Below are 19498 nucleotides of genomic sequence, written 5' to 3'. Positions count from 1 at the left end.
AAGTCAGTGAGGTCCCAAGAAAGACAGGAAGTCCTGACTTCCAAAGAGCTAGTCTTCATGTCTTAGCTCACCTCTCCAGGTCTCTGTGACTTCATCCACAAGTGTGCACCGACCACACACAAGGCAGCCATCCATGCATCTAGGAGCCCCTGAAGGCATCTGATGCCCCTGTTTCCCTGACAAGAACCGCTTTGTAAAGTCGGTGCCGGAACTCTACAAAGAAAGCGTAGTGGCTGTAGCCTCTGAGTGTGGTCCTTCAGTTCATGGGTAGTGTCCTAGATTTGTCTCCCATAAAGAGGGCTGAAGAAGGCATCTTTGGGGACTTGTGGGGATCATTGGTAACAATGTGACAGTTTCCGATCTTGTGTTTTATAGATAAATCTAAAGAGTGCAGCCTTCTCTAGTTGGGTGGCTCTGATGTCCCTACACTCACATCAGCTTCCTATGGCCTTTTGTTTTTTGTTTGTTTATCAGCAGAATTGATTTCCTAACAAAATGATTTTTGGAGCCATTACAGTGTCCTAAGAATTAGAAGGTACAGTTTGAACAAAGGCCTGGAGTGTTGCAATGTAGAGTAGGAAAAAAAAATACAAAGGGCCATAATAAACCGACGGTGCAACAAAACCCCAAAGCCTAGCAAAGCCAAAAGCATGCAATCCCTTCTCATGAGCCCTCCTCTGCCTAGGTCTTCAGCAGATGACCGCTGTCCTGCAATCTAGAGTCGCCCCAGTTTTAGAGCTGGGGCAGCGCTCGGGTTCTGACCGGGGAGAGGCCGGGAGTCCTCTCTCGCCCTCCTCGCTGCAGTGCTGCAGTACGGGGGTGACTTGTGGGACCCTGACCTCTCACCTCCTAAGCACCTGGCAGCGGGAGCAGGCGGCGCCCTTTGGAACGGGGGCGGGTCCGGGGGAGCAGGATGTCCAGGCGCTGGCGACTGGCACTCGGCTCTCTCAGCCCTCAGCCGGGACCATGGAAGCGACGGTGGCGCGGGGTGAGGTGCTCATGAGCCAGGCCATCCAGCCGGCACATGCGGACTCCCGTGGCGAGCTGAGCGCAGGACAGCTACTCAAGTGGATGGACACCACAGCCTGCCTGGCAGGTGAGCGCGGGGCCCACGCGAGGGCACCGTCGGGCGGGGCGGGCTGCAGCTGCTGGCCAGGGTGGCCAGGGCGTCTGGGGATCCTGAAAGGTAGCAACAGGGGATGCGCTAGGGTGGCGTGGAAGCCTGAGATAGCTTGGGAGAAGGAAGCCAAGGGAAAGGGCAATGTTCCCAAGGGCAGAGAGCAGGAGCGCTGTGAAGCAGCAGGAGCGCTGTGAAGACAGAAGTCATGACTGAGACAGCTACTGACAGCACCCTAGACCGGTGGTCCTTGAATGTTCACTTTACAGGACTCCCTTCAACACGCAAAAGAGTGAAGACCCGCCAAAAGACTTTGTTATATAGATTTCTTGTATCTATACTTAACCATATTTAAAATTCTAAAGATTGAGTTCACTGACTAAGTGGAACGGAGGCTAGAAAAAAAGGGTTCACACTCAAGCATGAAGCCCTGGTTTTGTGCGCACACGCGCGTGCACGCACACATGCACACGTTAACATATTTTCTTTACAAACAACGAGATTATTTGCTGCAACAGCAAAGGCGTTCTTAGAGGACTGCTCACAGTTCCTGCTTTCTCAAGGGATCTAAATGTTTCCTTGGGGAAAGACTGCTCCTTTGCCAGATTCCCTTCTCTGTTTGGTTTACTGCCACCAGCTGTTAGGCAGTCAGGAAAGGCTTGAGAGAGGATGGGAGTGAAAACAGCAAGGAGAAGACCTGGAGGTGTAGTCCAGTTGTGAAGCCCTTGCGTTCCACCCCCTCCCCCAATCACTAGGGGTGAGGGTGATAACAAAAACATCTAGTATGGACCTAGTGATGTCTTCATGCCATCCCCAATGTTTGCATATTGGAAGTGATAATTTATTAAGGTTAACAAGAAGATAAGGGCACATCCTGACCCCAAAGGACTGTGTCTTGGAGCATAGACGCATGTCAGGCTACTGCAAGAGCCATCTGCAAATCAGGAAGAAAGCTTTGGCCAGTCCAAAGGAGCTAAATGTCTATTGTCCAGTCCACCCAGTCCATAGTGCTGTGTGATGGTCTCACCACGAAAGCCAGCCTCTCTGCATCGCTACACTCAGGCTCTGACTTAGACTGGCTTACATCGAGGGATGTAACAGTGGGTTATAGTACAAATAGTTTTCTCACTGAGAGCCTGGGTTGAGCAGTACTTTTGAAACTTGGGTCTCCTAAACCCATGCTGACTTCTTTTGTCTTTGACCAGTGAGGGGTATAGTCTTGGATACAAATAAACTGTACCATGCCTCCCTTCTGGAGACATTTCTTTGGTGTCCTAGTACAATCTTGCTTCCTTGGGATGTTATCTAAACACAGTGAACTTTGAGTACATGAATCATATCAGTGACTCCCAACTCTTCTCCCCCAGCTTAGGGCCGCTCAGCATTTTCCCATCATCCTTGAAGTAAAACCCAAACTCCTCTCATTCTTTATAGATTTTTTTTTTTTTTTTTGATGCTGAAAACTCATTCTCAGAGGGGCCAGGCAGACAGACATGAGTTGATTCTGAGCCTAGCTCAGAACTCCAGACTGATCATCTATAGGACATCCCGGTTAAGAACAGTGTGACATTGTGTTTTCCATACAAACAATGTACCATGGGCACCGTCAAAGCTTTTCTCCCCAGGGAACTTCACACCTGTTCTTCTTTTCTTGGCCATTTCCATGCCTTGTTCCTCGGCTTCAGCATCTTTCCCCATTTCCTCACAGTCCCTAGTCTCTTAAGTCCAGCCACTATGCTGAACCTCCATTACCACCGCCTAGTCCCAGCTCTGGGGAAATGTGTGATCAGATGACAAAGTAGCCCCGGAGGGAGCTTTGCAAGACTTGTGTTCTAGCTGGGTCCCTTATCCTGCACAGAAGTAAAGCTCACAATATTACGGACCCACTTTTCTTGCTAGATTAATCCAGTGCTGGGTAGATTAACCCTGCATGTTAACCACCTGTAAAATTCAGCTGCATTTGCAATGACACTCTGCTTTCAATTGGCTGATGTGTTTGGTTTCTGTCTTAACAAATAGTTTCTAACAAGATTTGGATTGGATCACAGCAGTGTAACAAGGAATCAGAAATACGAAGTTTACCCACAAGTAAATAAAAGAAAAAGTATGGAAATGACTGGCATTGCTGGTAATAAGGATATCTATTTCTAAGGCAACTGAACGAAACTGACATAAAAGTTTCTAGTTTGACGTTTTTGGAAACATGGATCCTGGGAAGACTGTAGACAACCAATCACACTAGGCTTTAGCAATTTTATTGCTGTTGGTAACATCATGACTGGTAATGTTAATATTGCAAATGCTAAAGCATCGTTATGATAAAGTTATACAGATGATGGCCATGTTGAGCACTCTTTGTAAATAAAAGACACCGCATAGTGAGGGACATTATTCAGGTAATGTGGATGAATCTGAAGAACAATGCAAGAGCCATTTTTTTTTCTGGCATTGAGTTCTGTTGACCAGTGCTCTGTGCAGTTAATGTTTCCTAAGAAAAATAATGACCATAGTCATGTCCCCAAGGCACTGCTGTAACCCTCGAGTTTAGATTCTAAAACAGCTTCTCAATATTTAAATAAAAAAGTCATACAACTCCAATTGCATCAGCATTAGGCCTCATAGCTGTTGGGGGCCCCTCCTCTTCCCCTCCTTCAGCCCAGAAGCTCGAAGCCATCCCTGAGTCACCCTCCACCCTCACGTCTGTTCCTTGTTTTGAACTCTCTTGAGACGACAATTCCCCTCCATGGCAACAGTGACTCTTTCTGGATGTTCACTTTTAAGGAGCATCGAGCTCACTCACCCCCTGTATTGTTAAATCTAGGCCTCAGCCTGGACATGCTGTCCACATCGGTTCCTTCTCCACACATTCAGTATATGATGCTTTTCTTTCTGGATTTGCTAACGCTTCCTTCTGGAGGAATCTTTTAAGACCAGCCCCTGTGCTGAGCCTCCATACTGTTGCCTAGACCCAGCGCCAGCCCCAGCGCCAGCGCCCTGCCCTGTGGGCTTCAGAGAGGCTCTCAAACTGTTCTCTGGTCTCATCTTTACTCTGGTCTCATCTTCATAATCCTTCTAAAGTGCATTCGGAATGTGCTGATCTCATCATGTCAGATATTTTTTTTTTCATCTTTACCTTTTGTTTCTTTACTAAAAGGCTAAATTAGTTTTTCCACTAGCCTGGTCAAGAACTTCCTATCAGAAAACCTTCCCCCACAGGTAACAACTATTAACTCTGAACAAAACAGCAAATAAAGGTAAATTAAGGTGACCGAGAAGTGAATGAAAAGTGTTTGGAACATATGAAAGTTACATTGGGAGAGAAGAATGCCCGTGACCTAGCTTTTCCTTTTTCCTTAATTCTTTTTTATTTAGTTTTATGGGGCATGTGGGGAGGAGAGGATGTTTAATGATATTACAGATGAGAAAGTATTCTCCCAGTTAAATACTTAGTTAGAAATCTACAAGTTTGTCAGTTTGAACATCCAAAGGACAGTAGTTGAGGAAAATGCATTCACTAGAATATGAAGAGAGATGTTTTCAGAAAAAAGAAAGCCAGGGAGGCAAAGCACCCTGCTTGTAATCCTTGGCCAGGTATCTGGCACACTTTGAATCTGTGTATATAGGACGGACTCCCAACCTCCTAGTAAAGACAAAAAAAAAAAAAAAAAAAAACGTGAAGGAGCCGTGGCCATCTCTAAAATGACGGGTTTATAGTTTGGACTTAGTAACTGTAACTACTTGCTTTTTCAAAAAAACCAACAAAAGAAAAACTAATCCTTTTCAAAGAGCTCATCAGAACCCACTATTTCAACAATAAACCAACGAGAGCTTGGAGATAATAGAGAACAGGGACACAGAAATAAGCAGGCAAACAGAATTCATTCTCCAAAGATTATCAATAGACCAATCTACAAATGACACTGATGCTGGAATTAAAATTCAGGGACTTGAATGCAGCTATCATAATCATATCAAGGAAATTGATAATATTATTGTAAAGAACAAAAAAAGGCAATAAACCTCAAAAAGAGAAATAGAAAGTGTCTTATGGGAAACAGCATGGAAAGTCAATAGCTGAAAACTAACATAAAATTTAAAATATACTAGTTAACCTTCACTACAGATTGAAGATGGTTGGGGAAAAAGTTAGCAAATGTGAAAATATATCAGTATAAATTATCTGATCTTGCAAACAACCAAAAATGGGGTTATGGGCCAATGGTATAGCACACTTGCCTAGCATGCACGAGGTCAGAATTAAATCCCCGGCACCATACACACATATACAAAGTCTCATACAGTCATGAAAAAAGAAAACAAAGCTTTTAGGTCTGTATAAAGTCCCCAAAGACGAAAGTAGGACAAACTCGCCCCTAATCAGAGAAGAATGGCTTTAATTTCCCCCAAACATTCTGAAAAGAATACAGATTCTAGAATCCATAGAACACCAATCAAGATTAATTTAAAAATTATAATACATAGGCATATTATAATCAGATATGCTTAAAAGCAACCAGAAAGGTTGCACTCAGTGTAGGAGAGCAATGACTAAAATTACGACCGACCTCATTAGCAACAGCAGATACCTCATCGTCCCAAGTGCATTAGAGTTTGCAGCCAAATGGTCACAGCAGAGATCAGAAGACAATGAACAATATCTAATAATAACAGCTCTAAAACGATGACAAGCAAGAGCCTCCAGGCCTCTTCAGGATCTATTCTCGGCCTTCCCTCTAGCTCCATCTCAGCCCTCTTCCTTGTGTCTCCGTTCTAGCCACAGGCTCGCTGGAATCACTGTTCTGTCTCCTCAGCAGCCTTCCTTTCCGCTCTCCTCTCCCATCTGCCCCACTACAGCTCAGATCTGGGCTCAAGAGCCCTCTACGTGGACACCTTGGCTTATTCTGTCATCACTCTGCTAATCTGTTTCCAACTTTCCCTAGGTAATCAGCAATATCACTAAGTTTTTCTACTGTGAGAAAGTAGGAAGGGCGATCTAAATGTAAGGATAAGGACAACCGGTTCTTTTGAATTCATGCCATCTTACTGGCATACTTGAAAAATGAAGAAAAGACAACACATAGTCATGTCCAAAAGCAAGGGACCTTATGCTGACTACTCATATCTTTATCTTCTTTGTTATTGGTTCCTGCAGGTTTGTAGTAGAAAGTATGGCTGCTGGGGTCCACATTCAGTGAGGCACTCTCTGATAGCTGTCTGGGCTTCTTCTATCCAACTCTTTTCTTGATTTCCTATTTTATGTAGTCAAAAACCACTAGAACAATCATTTGAATCTGTCTAGGATTAAATGTTTTCATTTAAGATGGAACCAGTAATAGTACCAGCCTTCTGTGATTGACATGCATGGCTTGGTGCATGGCCAGTGAGAAGTGCTTAGTAAATGCTGTTACCTGCTGCTGACTCTCCCTGGTCCTTCCTACGGTCTAGCCCTCAGCTCTGTAAGCATAGTAGCCCCCTGGAAAATGTAATGCAGCCCTATGTTCCTATTGGTGACATTAACATTATTATTCAATCTCTTAAATCTGGCAAGTCGCATTGGTGTACACAATCATACTCTGTTAATAAGAACACTCTAAGTTAACAACCTGTCCCTTCGTGCACTGGGTGTTTGCTAGGTACTCTTTTGTCAATGTTTTATTGTTTGTTTTTGAGAACATTCAGTACTTCTCCGGAAAAATAGCAGCTCTAAGGATTTGACTCAGAAATGATCTATAATAGCCCCTAGCCAGACTGGTAAAAAAAAATGACACTGACCCTGCTCGATACCTAGAAATCAGCCAAGCACCCCTCCTGTTTGCTCTACTGGCCTTAAGCTGAGCCCACTCTGAAGAGGCTGAGAGTTTGACACTTTATATCCTGTCTCATCACTGGCTTGTTTTGTAACTAACAAAGCCTCTTCCCTGCCCATTGCTCTTACACAGAGTTCTAAATGGTTAATTTCTCACCTCCTTTTATCTGAGATGATCAATTGGTACTTATATTGTAATCCATTACATCAATGTACAAGAATTTGGTTTAATTCACTGTCACCTCTATAATGTGTGTCAGCCGTGATGCCTTTGAGTTTAAGAATGAAGCTTAAGTTTCTTAATCAAAACCAGTAAGCCAAGCAAGGTGATGCTCACCAGAAAACATAGCACTCGGAGCTGCCCCGGTGCATGGTGTGCATGCGTGTGTGTGTGTGTGTGTGTGTGTGTGTGTGTGTGTGTGTGTGAGAGAGAGAGAGAGAGAGAGAGAGAGAGAGGGAGAGAATGTACCGGAGGTCATTTTGGGCTGCAAAGTGAGTTCTTGGCCATTCTAGCCTGTACAGAAAGACTTTCTCTCAAAAGAAAACAAAAAAGGTCAATGAAAATCTGTTTGGATTTTGACTGACTTCCTCTACTGGCAGAAACACACATCAAAATCTTTTCCAAATAGCATCCAGGTGGTGGTGGCACACGCCTTTAGTCCCAGCACTCGGAAGGCAGAGGCAGGTGGATCACTGTGAGTTCAGGGCCAGCCTGGTCTATAAGAGCTAGTTCCAGGACAGCTAACTGGACTGTTACACAGAGAAACCCCGTCTCAAAAAACCAAACCAAACAAACAAACAAAAAAACAAAACAAGAACAAAAGAAGAATAAAATCTTTTCCAGATAGCATGAATTCTGGTGTTTTTACGTCAAGCAAAACCAATAATTAAAGCAATTGTGGGCAGATAGAGACCATGGAAAAGGTCGAGTGCCTCCTCACCAACTCTCTCCTTCTACAACATTGTCATGATTGGTCAGTTTGGTAATAAGTGATGAGCACAGCCTGCCTGCTTCCTGTGTGTCCCTGATTCCCGGAGACATCCCCCTCTGATGTGGGAGGTGTCTCAAGGGCTCCCAGACCGCTCCCTGCTCACAATCATTAGTGATTTAAGTATATGCAGCTACAAGCTAGGCAAGACAGTGGATGTAGCTCTGATGTTCATTTATAAAACAAAAGAACGACAATAGTTTGATGGTAATCTAACAACATTTAGAGTCACCAAAAGCTTGCTAAAATTGTTACTTTTAACAGTTGCCAGTTTTCCGAGTATTGGTTTTAAAGTTCAAGCTGGAGATTCCTAAGTTAAAATTCAGGAGAGAGAACAGTTCCATCACCCAGTGGAAACAATTACAGAGCAAATGCCTGCCTGTAAGTACAGGCCATACTGTGCTTCTGTGTGTGAGGGGGGGCACTGGGGTGCTATAGTGAGTGAGCGGATGTGTTACTAAAACAGATCGACTTCAGTTTCTCCCTTCTTCCCTTTGAAAAAACATTCAGTCACAGCTACTAACATGGCCTTCCTTTACCTGTGTTTTGAAGCTGAAAAACATGCCGGGATTTCCTGCGTCACTGCCTCAATGGACGACATTCTGTTTGAGGACACGGCCAGGTAAGGGTGCTCCCCTCGTCACTCCCGGCAGGTTTCTGGCTCATTTGCAGTCCATGTTTATTGCACCTTAGTCATCTGGAGTCATTGGTCGCGTTTCTTAGAAAACCAGAAGCACTTGGCTCTATCCTGGGGTCCCTGGTCATCATTGTCCTCAGCACCCACACAGTATTAGCTGTGTTCAGTTACTCTCAGCGTTAGATGCTGTGTGATGTCACGCACGCACGCCTTCTATCACTCTGTCTCTAATGGCTCCTTTTCCTACGTGACAGATGATAATAAGTATCTGTATTGGTGTGGTGCCAACTCTAACTCGTGTGTAAATACAGTACATTTTAAGGGACGTTTCATATGTCAGAGTGCGTGTATGTTCTAGCAGCCCTGATCGGAGAGAACGTCAAGTTAGACAATAAAATTAGCGAGAACAGTGTGGTGTATCCCAAGAACTCACCACCAGCCTGTGCGTATGATCAGCCCTCATGTGTTCATATCCCTTGGTGGTCTTTCCCGTATGTGAATTATTCTGAAGCAAATTCCAGTCATAGTTTGTAAGTAATTCAGCAGATGCTCATCACGTAGCCACAAGCCCCGCATTTGAAGTTACTCAGAGAACTCTTCTCCAGGTGGGCTAAACTACCATGTGAACAGGGTCCAGGCCAACTGCTTTCTGTGTTCTAAGACTGCATTTTTTTTTGTAGGTATCTGATTTGTCATTTAAAACACAATCAGGAGGCTCAAATGTGGAAAGAGACGTTTCACTCTGGGAAACTCTGTTTCTCTCTCGCTGCTCCCAAGACTTCCTCCTGTCTATTAAGTGTCCACCCTTTTATCCGATAACTACCCCTTTACATTAAATATAATTGAGAATTTATTCACATTCCTTAAAAATAAATTCCAGTATATATCACTTTCTCCACCTTTCCCGTATGAGTTCACCCAGAAAACCGTTCTAGAGCAATGCACACGGTTGTTCGCCGTGTTAGTAGGAACTCTCATGCTCACATTCGGATCCCTAACTCAGTGAGTACCCATCAGTAAAGACTGAATTGTTTTTGCTATTACAGGGAATGCCTAAATATATGGCTTTACATGGCGTGTATTCATATTTTTTTGCTAGTGAATTTTGGGATAAGATCCCTAAAAACAGAACAGCTTCATCAAAATGCAAATGCATAGGCCGTTTTATTAAACATTTCCTAAATCCTCTCTCTGAAGATTCTTGTATGACTTTCATCCGTTTCTAAATCAATCAGATTAATCTAAACATTTTTTAAAGGATACTAAAATACTGATTTGTTCAGAATGTGAATTCCTTCCCCTACTACTTTTCCTGACTGTATTGCTACAGATTATGAGAGACACAGTGTACAGGGCCTCAGATTGTACACAAAAGCATTGATTAGATACGGCCACTCTTCCAGGAAAAGCAGCTGACTTACCTCATGGACTGAATGAGCCTCTGCACTGTGATTAAAGTAGAACTGATTGCTACCCTTCCTAGGAGCCCAAGACAACCATGTGTCCACGGCTTTGAACTCAGATAAGACCAGGGTTTGAACTCTGGCCCAGCTAGTTGCTAACTACATCACTGTTGAGAGGGAAATAGGAATCACCACGTTGACCTCACAGGGTGGTTGCTCGGTGAGTGGCATGCTGTCTCCTTTGACTCAGAGCATTTGGCATACTGCCTTGGTTTGTGCACAGCACTCAGAAGGAATTCATTTTGTCACTGCTGTGGCCACAGTGAGAAACAGTATTTCATTTAATGACAAAGGTTTCTGTTGTCGGTGAATTTTCAATCATTCCTTTCTATGCTGTTGGACCTATGTCCCCAAGACAACCTTGCCTTGTCAAGCCCAGAAGCCCTGGCTCATCGATTACACTTTTAGTTCAATGCCACCATTAGTCAGAACTCAGTGAGCAGTATGAACTAGAAAGACCAGTGATTCTTCCCGGAAAGTCGAATCTGTAAATAAACTAGAGTTGAAAAAAGATTTTAGAAGGAGAAACCTTAAATATTTTCATTGCCTGAGAAAGTCAGGCAGAACAGAGAGGTGGAAAGTTAAGGGGGGAAGGCCTAACAACACTGCCTGTAATTAGACAAGGCCATGAGGTGGGGTAGAGCACACAAATACAAGATAGAGTGAGCCGCGACAAAGTAGTTCAGATGGAGTCTGGTGGGATGGGGAAGCAAAGGATCCTACGTTGGGCATCTCTTACTTTCCCCTAAGATGAAGGGATCGGTGACCCAAAGACTTGACCTCAAAGTTTTCAGAGTTCCAATAGCAGGGGTGGGTGGGTGGGTGGGATGAGGAACGGCTCTTAGGGCTCATGTCTACCTAGCAAGCTGACTTTTTCCTTTATGTTTGCTGGTCTGTTTGTTTATTAGTTAATGTTTTAAAGTAAGCATCAGTGGTACAGTTCTGCCTGTGTGCTTATCTGAATTTATATGGGGATTAGTGGCTATATGCAAAAAGTGTCTATTGCAAATAGGGTCACCTTGTACAGTGTCCTTGCCAAAGCTCTTTTCTGATTGAGTAGCGAGAAGTCTCTTAGCGTTATAAGCATGATTTAAGTGGTTAACATCTATCCTGAAGGCCTGTCTTTGCTATTAGCTTTAGCCCAAGTTTTCCGTGAATAAGCATTATCAGCAGGTAAAGGCGGAATTGCTTTATGCCACGTGTGTCTACCAAAATCTCTAAGTCTAAAATGAAATGCGCTAGGATTGCTGAGACCTGTCTTTCTTTTACAACAACAGAATTGGACAAATTATTACCATCCGAGCAAAAGTGACCAGAGCATTCAGCACAAGCATGGAGGTGAGTGGCATCCTTTCTTTAGGGACACCTGCTAAAGGGGCATCTTCACTTGGTGCGGGAGAATTGTCTGTATTCTGTCAATCATGTTTTAAATAAACACTGATTAGCCAGGCAGGAAATATAGGCGGGAAAACCAAACAGGAAGTAGAAATGATGTAATGAGAACAGGAGAATTCTGGGAAGGAGGAAGTTGATTCCTCCCACTCCTGCCCAGACCACTGAAGCAGCAGGATGTGATCTGCCCCACTGAAAAAAGGTACTGAGCCACAGGGCTAACATAGATCAGGAAAATTGGTTAATCAAGATGTGAGAGTTAGCCAGTGAGAGGCTAGAGCTAATGGGCCAATCAGCTTATAGTTTATGGAGACCTATGTGTGATTTTCTTTGGGGCTAAACAGTTGTGGGGAGCTGGGCAGGGTAAAAACCCAAACAAGCAGGCCTGGTCCTTCATGTTACATTCACTGCCTTCAGAACACAAAGGGGGATGCCTAGAAAGGATCCTGAATTTCAGAAAGCCTTAAATCTGTGTCAGACGCACAGTAGGTGAATGCTAAGGAACTGATGTCCCCACTCACATTCACGGTGACACCAGATGCCACAGAAGGATACACACAAAGTTAACATGCAAGAGGGAAGGGTGTCTTTGTGTGTGGGTTTTGCAAACTATGGATTCTAGTTCTTACTTCTTCTTACAATACTGTTACCCAAACTGTGTGTCTGGATCTCCGACATACATGTCCTCTGCAATGCCAGCTAGGCAATAAAGCTACCAGAGGCAATTGGTGCCTCTTGAAGGAAGCAGTCTTTTGTGGACTCTGTGGAAGTCTTGGGCTTGGGGAGGTCTAACTAGGGAGAACTCAGAAGATTCCTAGCAGTGTGCGAGGTCCGGAGGTGTTCACTTGACAGCTCCCGAGTGTGATGCGGTTTCCTCCGAAGTTATTCTGGTCTGGTTCCGTGAGATTCGTGGTGTGCATGCACAGTTTGGTATCAACCCTACGTCTAGACCTATGGAGATCACATGCACATTCCCAGAATTCTCTCTTTATGTATGTATCTCTCTTTTCTGGTACCCTGCCCAACAAATCCCAGATCCCTGATCTGTTTGATCTCTGCTTCTTCAGCTCAGATGAGATGGGTTTCCCTTTCCTACTGTCACCTTCAAGATGAGAGGAAATGTTATGTTCCTTTCATTTGCTTTCCTGTCCTGGGGCATCATCGCCCCTCGTCACCTGTTTCCCCTTATGTAGAAATAGTTGCTTCCTATACCTTATCTAGTTTTATTTTTCTTTACATAGAGTGTAATTCCAGTCTTACCTACTCTTCCCTTACCTAGTGAACTCCCCATGCCATGGCCCTGACACATCGGTCCATTATACACCTCAGTCAACTGTCCTGGTAGCTGATAGTGTCTGAACTTTAACACTCCAGAGTTATAGCTAGACTTTTCTTGTTTGATATTTTATTTTTTTCTTTCTTGTGTATTTCTCTAATGTGAACATCCACGTGGGTGAGGGCTTTTTTGTAGAGGTGAAGAATAATTGGTTCGTGTTGGATTCATTACCATCCAGTCAAATTGAGATTTACCATGCAAATACAAATTTCTGTTTCAAATTAAGAGACTGAAAGTGAGTCATGGATTATTGATTGTTTTTGTACACAGTGTTCCTGGTGAGGATGTAGAAATACATGCACTTTATCATTCATTACTCTGTGCTGAACTGAGATGCCCCAGCTTGCCCATTATCCTCAGAAGGCAGTGTTACTCACCTGGGCAAGATATGAGGAGAGTGTTTTTAGTCCAAATCCAAAGACTGCAAAGCCAGCTTCAGGCTCTTCACACGGAGGGAGAGCCACCCACTGTAGACTCCTTACAGAATGCCTCAGTCACTCGCTGACTGCCCCAGAAAAACCAAACTGAGGAAACCGAGCCACAGCTAACGTAGCAGTTCTGCCCCATTATCATAAGGTATAAAATGTAATGACTAATGGTTAAAAATAGTTAGAGTTCCTCTCTCTTGCAGGCCGTCTTGTTCTTGAGAGAACATTCACTTATAATATGATTTCAAAATGCTTATTATAGCAAGACAAACTAGAATTAGAATATAGGACTTCAAATGCAACATGATAAATTTATAATGTATGTAAACATTAATATGTACCTCATATATACATTTGTAAAACATACATGCAATATTACATATAAGGGTGTGCGTATTATGTAATATTATATTGTATATAACATGTGTAACTAGAAGAAAATTAACCTAAAAGTTAATAAGTATTTCCCCTGCATGATGAGTCTGTTATAACTTGGCCTAGATAGCTAGAGCCCACATATATTTCATGGCAAGTGTACGTGTCCCCACATACAGAAGAGTTCCATTTGTCATAGTTTAGAGATCATCATTGAAATGATAGTGCCACTTAAAAATAAGTTAAAATGCTGATGTCATTTAAAAACCGGAAGGCAGGATTGGAAAAGTGTGTAGCTGTATCTTGCATGCCGCAGCTGAATCTGTTATCTGGATGACTGATGGTTTGCTTTTCTGTCCTTCAGATCAGTATCAAGGTCATAGTACAGGACAAGTTCACTGGCGCCGAGAAGCTCCTCTGTGTGGCTTTCTCTACCTTTGTTGTTAAACCAGTCGGAAAAGAAAAGGTAAATTTTCCATGTGAACAGGTATCCTTCTCGTAAGCCAGCGCACAGGAATGACTGTGTTAGAATTGGTTTCTTCTTACTATAAGATTCACTTCTTCTGCCGGGCAGTGGTGGTGCATGCCAATAATCCCAGCACTCGGGAGGCAGGGGCAGGCAGATCTCTGTGAGTTCGAGGACAGCCTGGTCTACAAGAACTAGTTCCAGGACAGGCTCCAACCAAAGCTATACAGAGAAACCCTGTCTCAAAAAACCAAAGAGAGAGAGAGAGAGAGAGAGAGAGAGAGAGAGAGAGAGAGAGAGAGGGGACTCACTTCCTCAAGGTTTTCATTCATTGATATTTATTGCTATTATTCTATGGCGACATCATAGAATGGAATAGGAAGCTCTTTTGAGAGGAATGCCTTAAAGAAAATGTACCAAATTCATGAAAGAGGAAAAACGGTTTTTTAAATTATCTGGAAATCATATCTACTTCTTTAAAATATTGTTTACTGGGTTAGTTCTTTTTTTGGTTATGGAGTTCAAAATTAAGTCAAACATTTTTTTTAGTCAGGAAAAATTTGGAAAGTAATTGAAAGTCATGGTCCAATCATTTTTTAGACCTTCAGGAAAGTATCAAAGCTGCTGAGTTAGCAGAGTTTAAAAATAAACTTCAGGGCATCTGGGCTGAAACATCCTTGAAAGAAGAACTGTGTCTTTGTACGTTGCTCAGCTCCCACCCAACCAGAGCCCAGATCTACCTCAATGTGGAATGCCCAAATTTCCTTTCTGTTGCTTCTACTTAGAGCTAGGATACCTAGGGGAAATCAACGCATGTGAAAATGCAATAATTCAAATTATAATCTAAGTATTTCATTGCGGAATGATCAAAGGTAGGCAAACATGGCTTCTCCTAAACACTGGCCAATGACAAGGTCTACTGCTCACTCCTCCTCCTTGCCTGAGATTTTCCCCACAGTGCCTCCAGTGCCAACATAGCTTGGACAAAGCTATGCTTCCCCGGCAGCCAGCAAAGGTGGCCACTGAACCATACTTTGTAGCTGCTCTAAACCTAGCTCAATAGCACAGCTGGGCTAGATCATCACCATGCTTAGCTGGCAGGTGACCCCACAGACTTCTGGCACCTGGAGTACTTTCTGTAACACAGACCTCATATTAAATGTGCAGCAGGCAAATTCCCATTGCTGAAGGGTGCTGCTTTCCCAACTCTGTTGTAATATTAGCTGCGGGCTGTGGCCCGCCACCCGGCTAGCTTTACCCGAAATAATTACACGAAAACTGCATTCTTTTAAACACTGCCTGGCCCATTAGTTCCAGCCTCTTATTGGCTAGCTCTTACATATTGATCTAACCCATTTCTAGTAATCTGTGTAGCCCACAAAGTGGCTTACCAGGGAAGATCTTAACCTGCATCTGTCTGGAGTGGGAGAATCATGGCGACTCCATGAATCTGCTTCTTTCTCCCAGCATTCTGTTCTGTCTACTCTGCCTACCTAATTTTCTGTCCTATTAGGGCCAAGCAGTTTTCTTTATTAATTAACCAATGAAAGCAACAGATAAATACAAGACCCACCTCCATCACAACTCAAGTGCACAGCTGCTAATTATATTATCTAGAAAATAAAAAGATGTAGCTTCCTTGGATATAAGTTGGGCCTAGCAAGTCATTGACAAAGCATTAGAGAATCCTTGCATTCATGAAAATCCAAGCAGTGAGAGAGATCCTGCCAACCTTTAGTTTCTTCTTGATTCTCTCGAAAGCTTTTAGACTTTTCCCAATGAGAATGCTATGGGGGTGGGTACAGAGTTCGCATACTTGACAGCAAATGACCAGAGGATACATCAGCATCCTTTGCTTCATGAGGAAGCATCCGTACACAGAGGCCATCTTTTCCCCCTCTGGCCTCATACTTCTCATTCTGGATTCAGTAACAAGTGGAGTAGGCACATGTTGGCACACCTAAGTCCCATCTCTACAGAGACAAGAACTGGCTTCCAAGAGCCATTCTGAGAAGCCAGCTACCTTATGGTGCTCCAACAACTGGCTACTTCAGTCAACATAAACTGTGAAGCACCTTTTCCTGATCAGCTGGTACCTTCCAGTTGGTACCTTCTTATTTGGTACCCCCTCACGTGGAGAGGCATGAAAGGCTGTGGCTTGGTTTGAACCACAAGAAATACCAGGATCTCTGTCCAAAGTGAGTTCATCCCAGGATAAAACTATCAATGATTAACAAGGTTTGATTCAACCATTGCACAGGCCAAGTAATTAGAAAGGTCCACAAGACTAGACTGTGTGGAAGGAAGGAAGCATAGGAAGGAAGGAACAGGGACCTTCAGAGGGCTTCACCTTCCAGGCAGCACTTGCTCTCAAGTTTATTTTCAAACACACAAATGTACTTCGTGTAACAGGAATCATCATGATGGATTCAAGGGTCTTCTTTTCAGAGGAGCGAGGTACAAATGTCCTTAGGTTACCTAAGGTTAGATTCTGCTGATCATGCAGCCAAAACGTGACATTGCAAAGAGTCACTGTCTCTCTGCACATCCCTGTTACATGAGATGGGCAATTCCGGGACTCTTGGACTTTAAACAGCAAATGATGAGTCACGAGATTTTTTTCACCCTTATCTGGGTAAAGGGTCAGGTTCAGACCAAAGGGATCCTGGAGCTGCCAAGACCTTTCACACACAGAACCAGGACAGGGGCGTCTGTCGGGGAGCTGGAGCCTGGACGCTGCCTCCCAGGTTTCTGGAGTGCAGCTGAAGATTACACTGACATCCTGATCCTTTCTGTTCTACTAGGCACTGTTTTGACCATGTGATGAAATTTCCAAATTAGGAATATCTCTTGGTACAAGAGAGTTCCATCTAGAATACCCTTATTACCTCCCCTTAATGTCTCAATTTTGTAAAGAGATAGGAACAATATCAATAAAAATCCAGGGGAATTATAGTACCACACCTTAATTTGTTGATTTCATATTTATAGAATGTATTTTCACTGAAAATAGATTCGTCTCTCATACAATACATTCTGACCACGATTTTCCCTTCCCCCACTCCTCTGAGCTCCCCACATCTGCCCTATACTCGGTGTCCACTTCCCCTCCATTTCCTCCTCAGAAAAGAGCAGGCCTCCAAGAGACAACAGCCAAACAGGACAACACACGGTACAATACGACAAGGCAAAAGCTCTCCTAGATTCTATCATTCCACAGAAAACTTATAAAATTAGGAAAACAAACAAAGGTGTCTTTCAAATGAGAACTAACAAAGCCTGGTTTGGTCTTTTAGTTGAAGAAATCTGAGGAAGGCTTTTCAGCAGCATGTTTCACGGAAACACCCGTAAATGCTCTCCTTACTTGAGTTAAAAGCATACGGTTTGTCTTCTGCTATTGCAAAACTCGCACCGGGCACCTGCCCTTGAAGGAAGCAGCGAAGGACAGCTCCAAAGATAAACTTTCTTCCTCCAGGTCCATTTAAAACCTGTCCCGCTTCAAACGGAGCAAGAGCAGGTAGAATACACTCTGGCTGCGGAGAGAAGGAAAGTCCGCCTGCAGCACGAAAGCACCTTCAACAGCATCATGAAGGAGAGCAGCCGGTTGGATGGTGAGTCAACCTACGCTCAGAAACTGCGTCATGACGCACAGTGTGGGGTGGCTGATGCGAGATCCGTTTTCTGACATACCTAGGCAGTAGAGAGGAAGAGGACTGAACATTCAGACTACGCGTGGTGATCTAGGCCTCTAGGCTGGAATTCCTCTGGAGGAGGAAGTGGGGGACAGGAGATGAAGTCTTGGTGATTGTTAGAGAGCAAGCCCTTAGTAGCATGGGTGAAGTAGGGGTGGCGGCCAGGGCACGTTGATAGGAAACTTCACAGGTCACTAAGCTCTTTCTCATCCAGGGCTTCATGTGAGCCATGTATCTTCTCAACACCAAAGGAAACTCCAAGCGGAAAGATGCCTGCTGGAAGACTCCTGTGATGAGAATGGAAGGGAAAGAGTTAATTATATTCCCTAGTGACTTCCACTCTGACACTTGACCTCAGCAGTTTCCCAAGCTCTTTGCTGTCGTAGTTCCCCTCCTAACTCTTCGATCTTTCTCTTTAACTCCATCTCCGAATTCCAAGAGAGAACATAGTGTGGAAGAGGAGATGAAGCAAGCCAATCCGGGTGGTTGGAGAAGCCAGCAGAAGTTCCAACTCCCTGACCTGGAAGGAGGGAGAGGAAAAAGAGAAAGGGCAGAAGAGGACGGGAATAGGTGAGAACAGGATGAGAAGGGCCAGAACAAAGAGGGCAGGCAAAGACCAGAGTTGAGAAGAGGAGGTAGAGTATCAGACACATGGAAGCCTCATGCTGGACAGGGGGCATTATTAGGGTTGCAGGACAACCCTACAGAAGCCCACTGGGTAGGAGAGATTTTCCAAGACTTCTACCTTGAGAAGAAGTTCAAGGTTCTAGTTCAGTCTGCAGGGCCCTCAAGGTCAGTGGCATTGTTTTCCAGGAGAGAAAAACTTGGTCATGATTCAAGGCTGATTGGGATGGTTGGTGTGGGCATTATTGAAGTAGCACTCGGCTTTAAGAATAAAGGGCATGCATGCTGATGTACTTTCCAGTTCCTGAATATCGGTAGGGCAATAATATCACTTATGGAAGCAGAGACTTCATCTTTAAATTTACCAGACTTAGAATAATGTCTTTCTTTGAAAAGATGGTCTTGGTTTGAAGATGCATTTTTTCCTAAGGACTGAAATAGTTGAACCCTGAGAATATTCTTAGGGCAGATTAGAAGACTATTACTTAAAAACAAAAGGAAACAGGCAATCAATCCATGTCCACCTTGTCTTCTAGCCACCAAAGCTCCAGGAAGGACGTGAGATGACAAAGACCCTCACATCTGCTTCAGTCTTAACTCAGGGAAATGCCCGTGGTTAATATTGCTCTTAATGAGTCTGTACAGTCCCCCTGCCTAGCCACATAATCCTTCAAAAAAAATGCCTCTGTCCTTACTGCAGTTCCATCACCTGGGTTTCTAAAGGGAATGTACACAAGGTTCTTTGGTAATTTCAGAAGGGAAGTCTGATGTCTGTGCGCATTTATTCCGGACCTTGCAAGAATTTGCTTTACCTTCTTCAGTCATCGCTTTGACATCTGTGGCTCATGCATCATTTTCCAGTGTTTTAACTTGAGAACTCTAGAGCAAGAGGTCTAGTAAGGAAAAGGCATCTCTGGGCTGAGCAAGGGGCTGGACAGATGGTCTGGTACTTACTGGAGAAATGGAATGTGTGATTATGGATGAGATCATATACTGCCTTTTAAATGTCTGGCTCCTTCCTTCTCAGTATCAAGGCAGAAAGAACACATCAACTGCTTAGTCCCATCTAGTACAGATGTATTACACGCCTACCATGTACAAGGAACATGCTTGTTATAAGAGGCAAAAAGATGAATAATACAAGGTCTTTGCACTTGATAGCTCAACCCTAAT

General features: G+C 43.8%; 1 protein-coding gene across 2 annotated transcripts in view; it reads left to right on the top strand.

Moving 5' to 3' along the window:
• Positions 1–923: 923 nt before the first annotated feature.
• Positions 924–19498, top strand: part of Acot12 (acyl-CoA thioesterase 12) — a 37512-nt gene continuing 18937 nt past the window's right edge. For both annotated transcript variants that reach the window (XM_041663496.1, XM_041663497.1), the window contains exons 1-5: positions 924–1096; positions 8465–8534; positions 11290–11350; positions 13908–14009; positions 17485–17620. In XM_041663496.1, the coding sequence (XP_041519430.1) occupies positions 967–1096; positions 8465–8534; positions 11290–11350; positions 13908–14009; positions 17485–17620 (499 nt within the window). In that variant the 5' untranslated portion in view covers positions 924–966. The remainder of the gene's footprint in view (positions 1097–8464; positions 8535–11289; positions 11351–13907; positions 14010–17484; positions 17621–19498) is intronic.

This window comes from Microtus oregoni, unplaced genomic scaffold, assembly GCF_018167655.1.
Source record: "Microtus oregoni isolate MIOR12 unplaced genomic scaffold, Mior012 000014F_ref0000157, whole genome shotgun sequence".
Taxonomy (NCBI): Eukaryota; Metazoa; Chordata; class Mammalia; order Rodentia; family Cricetidae; genus Microtus; species Microtus oregoni.
This window is presented reverse-complemented; position numbering and strand designations above follow the sequence as displayed.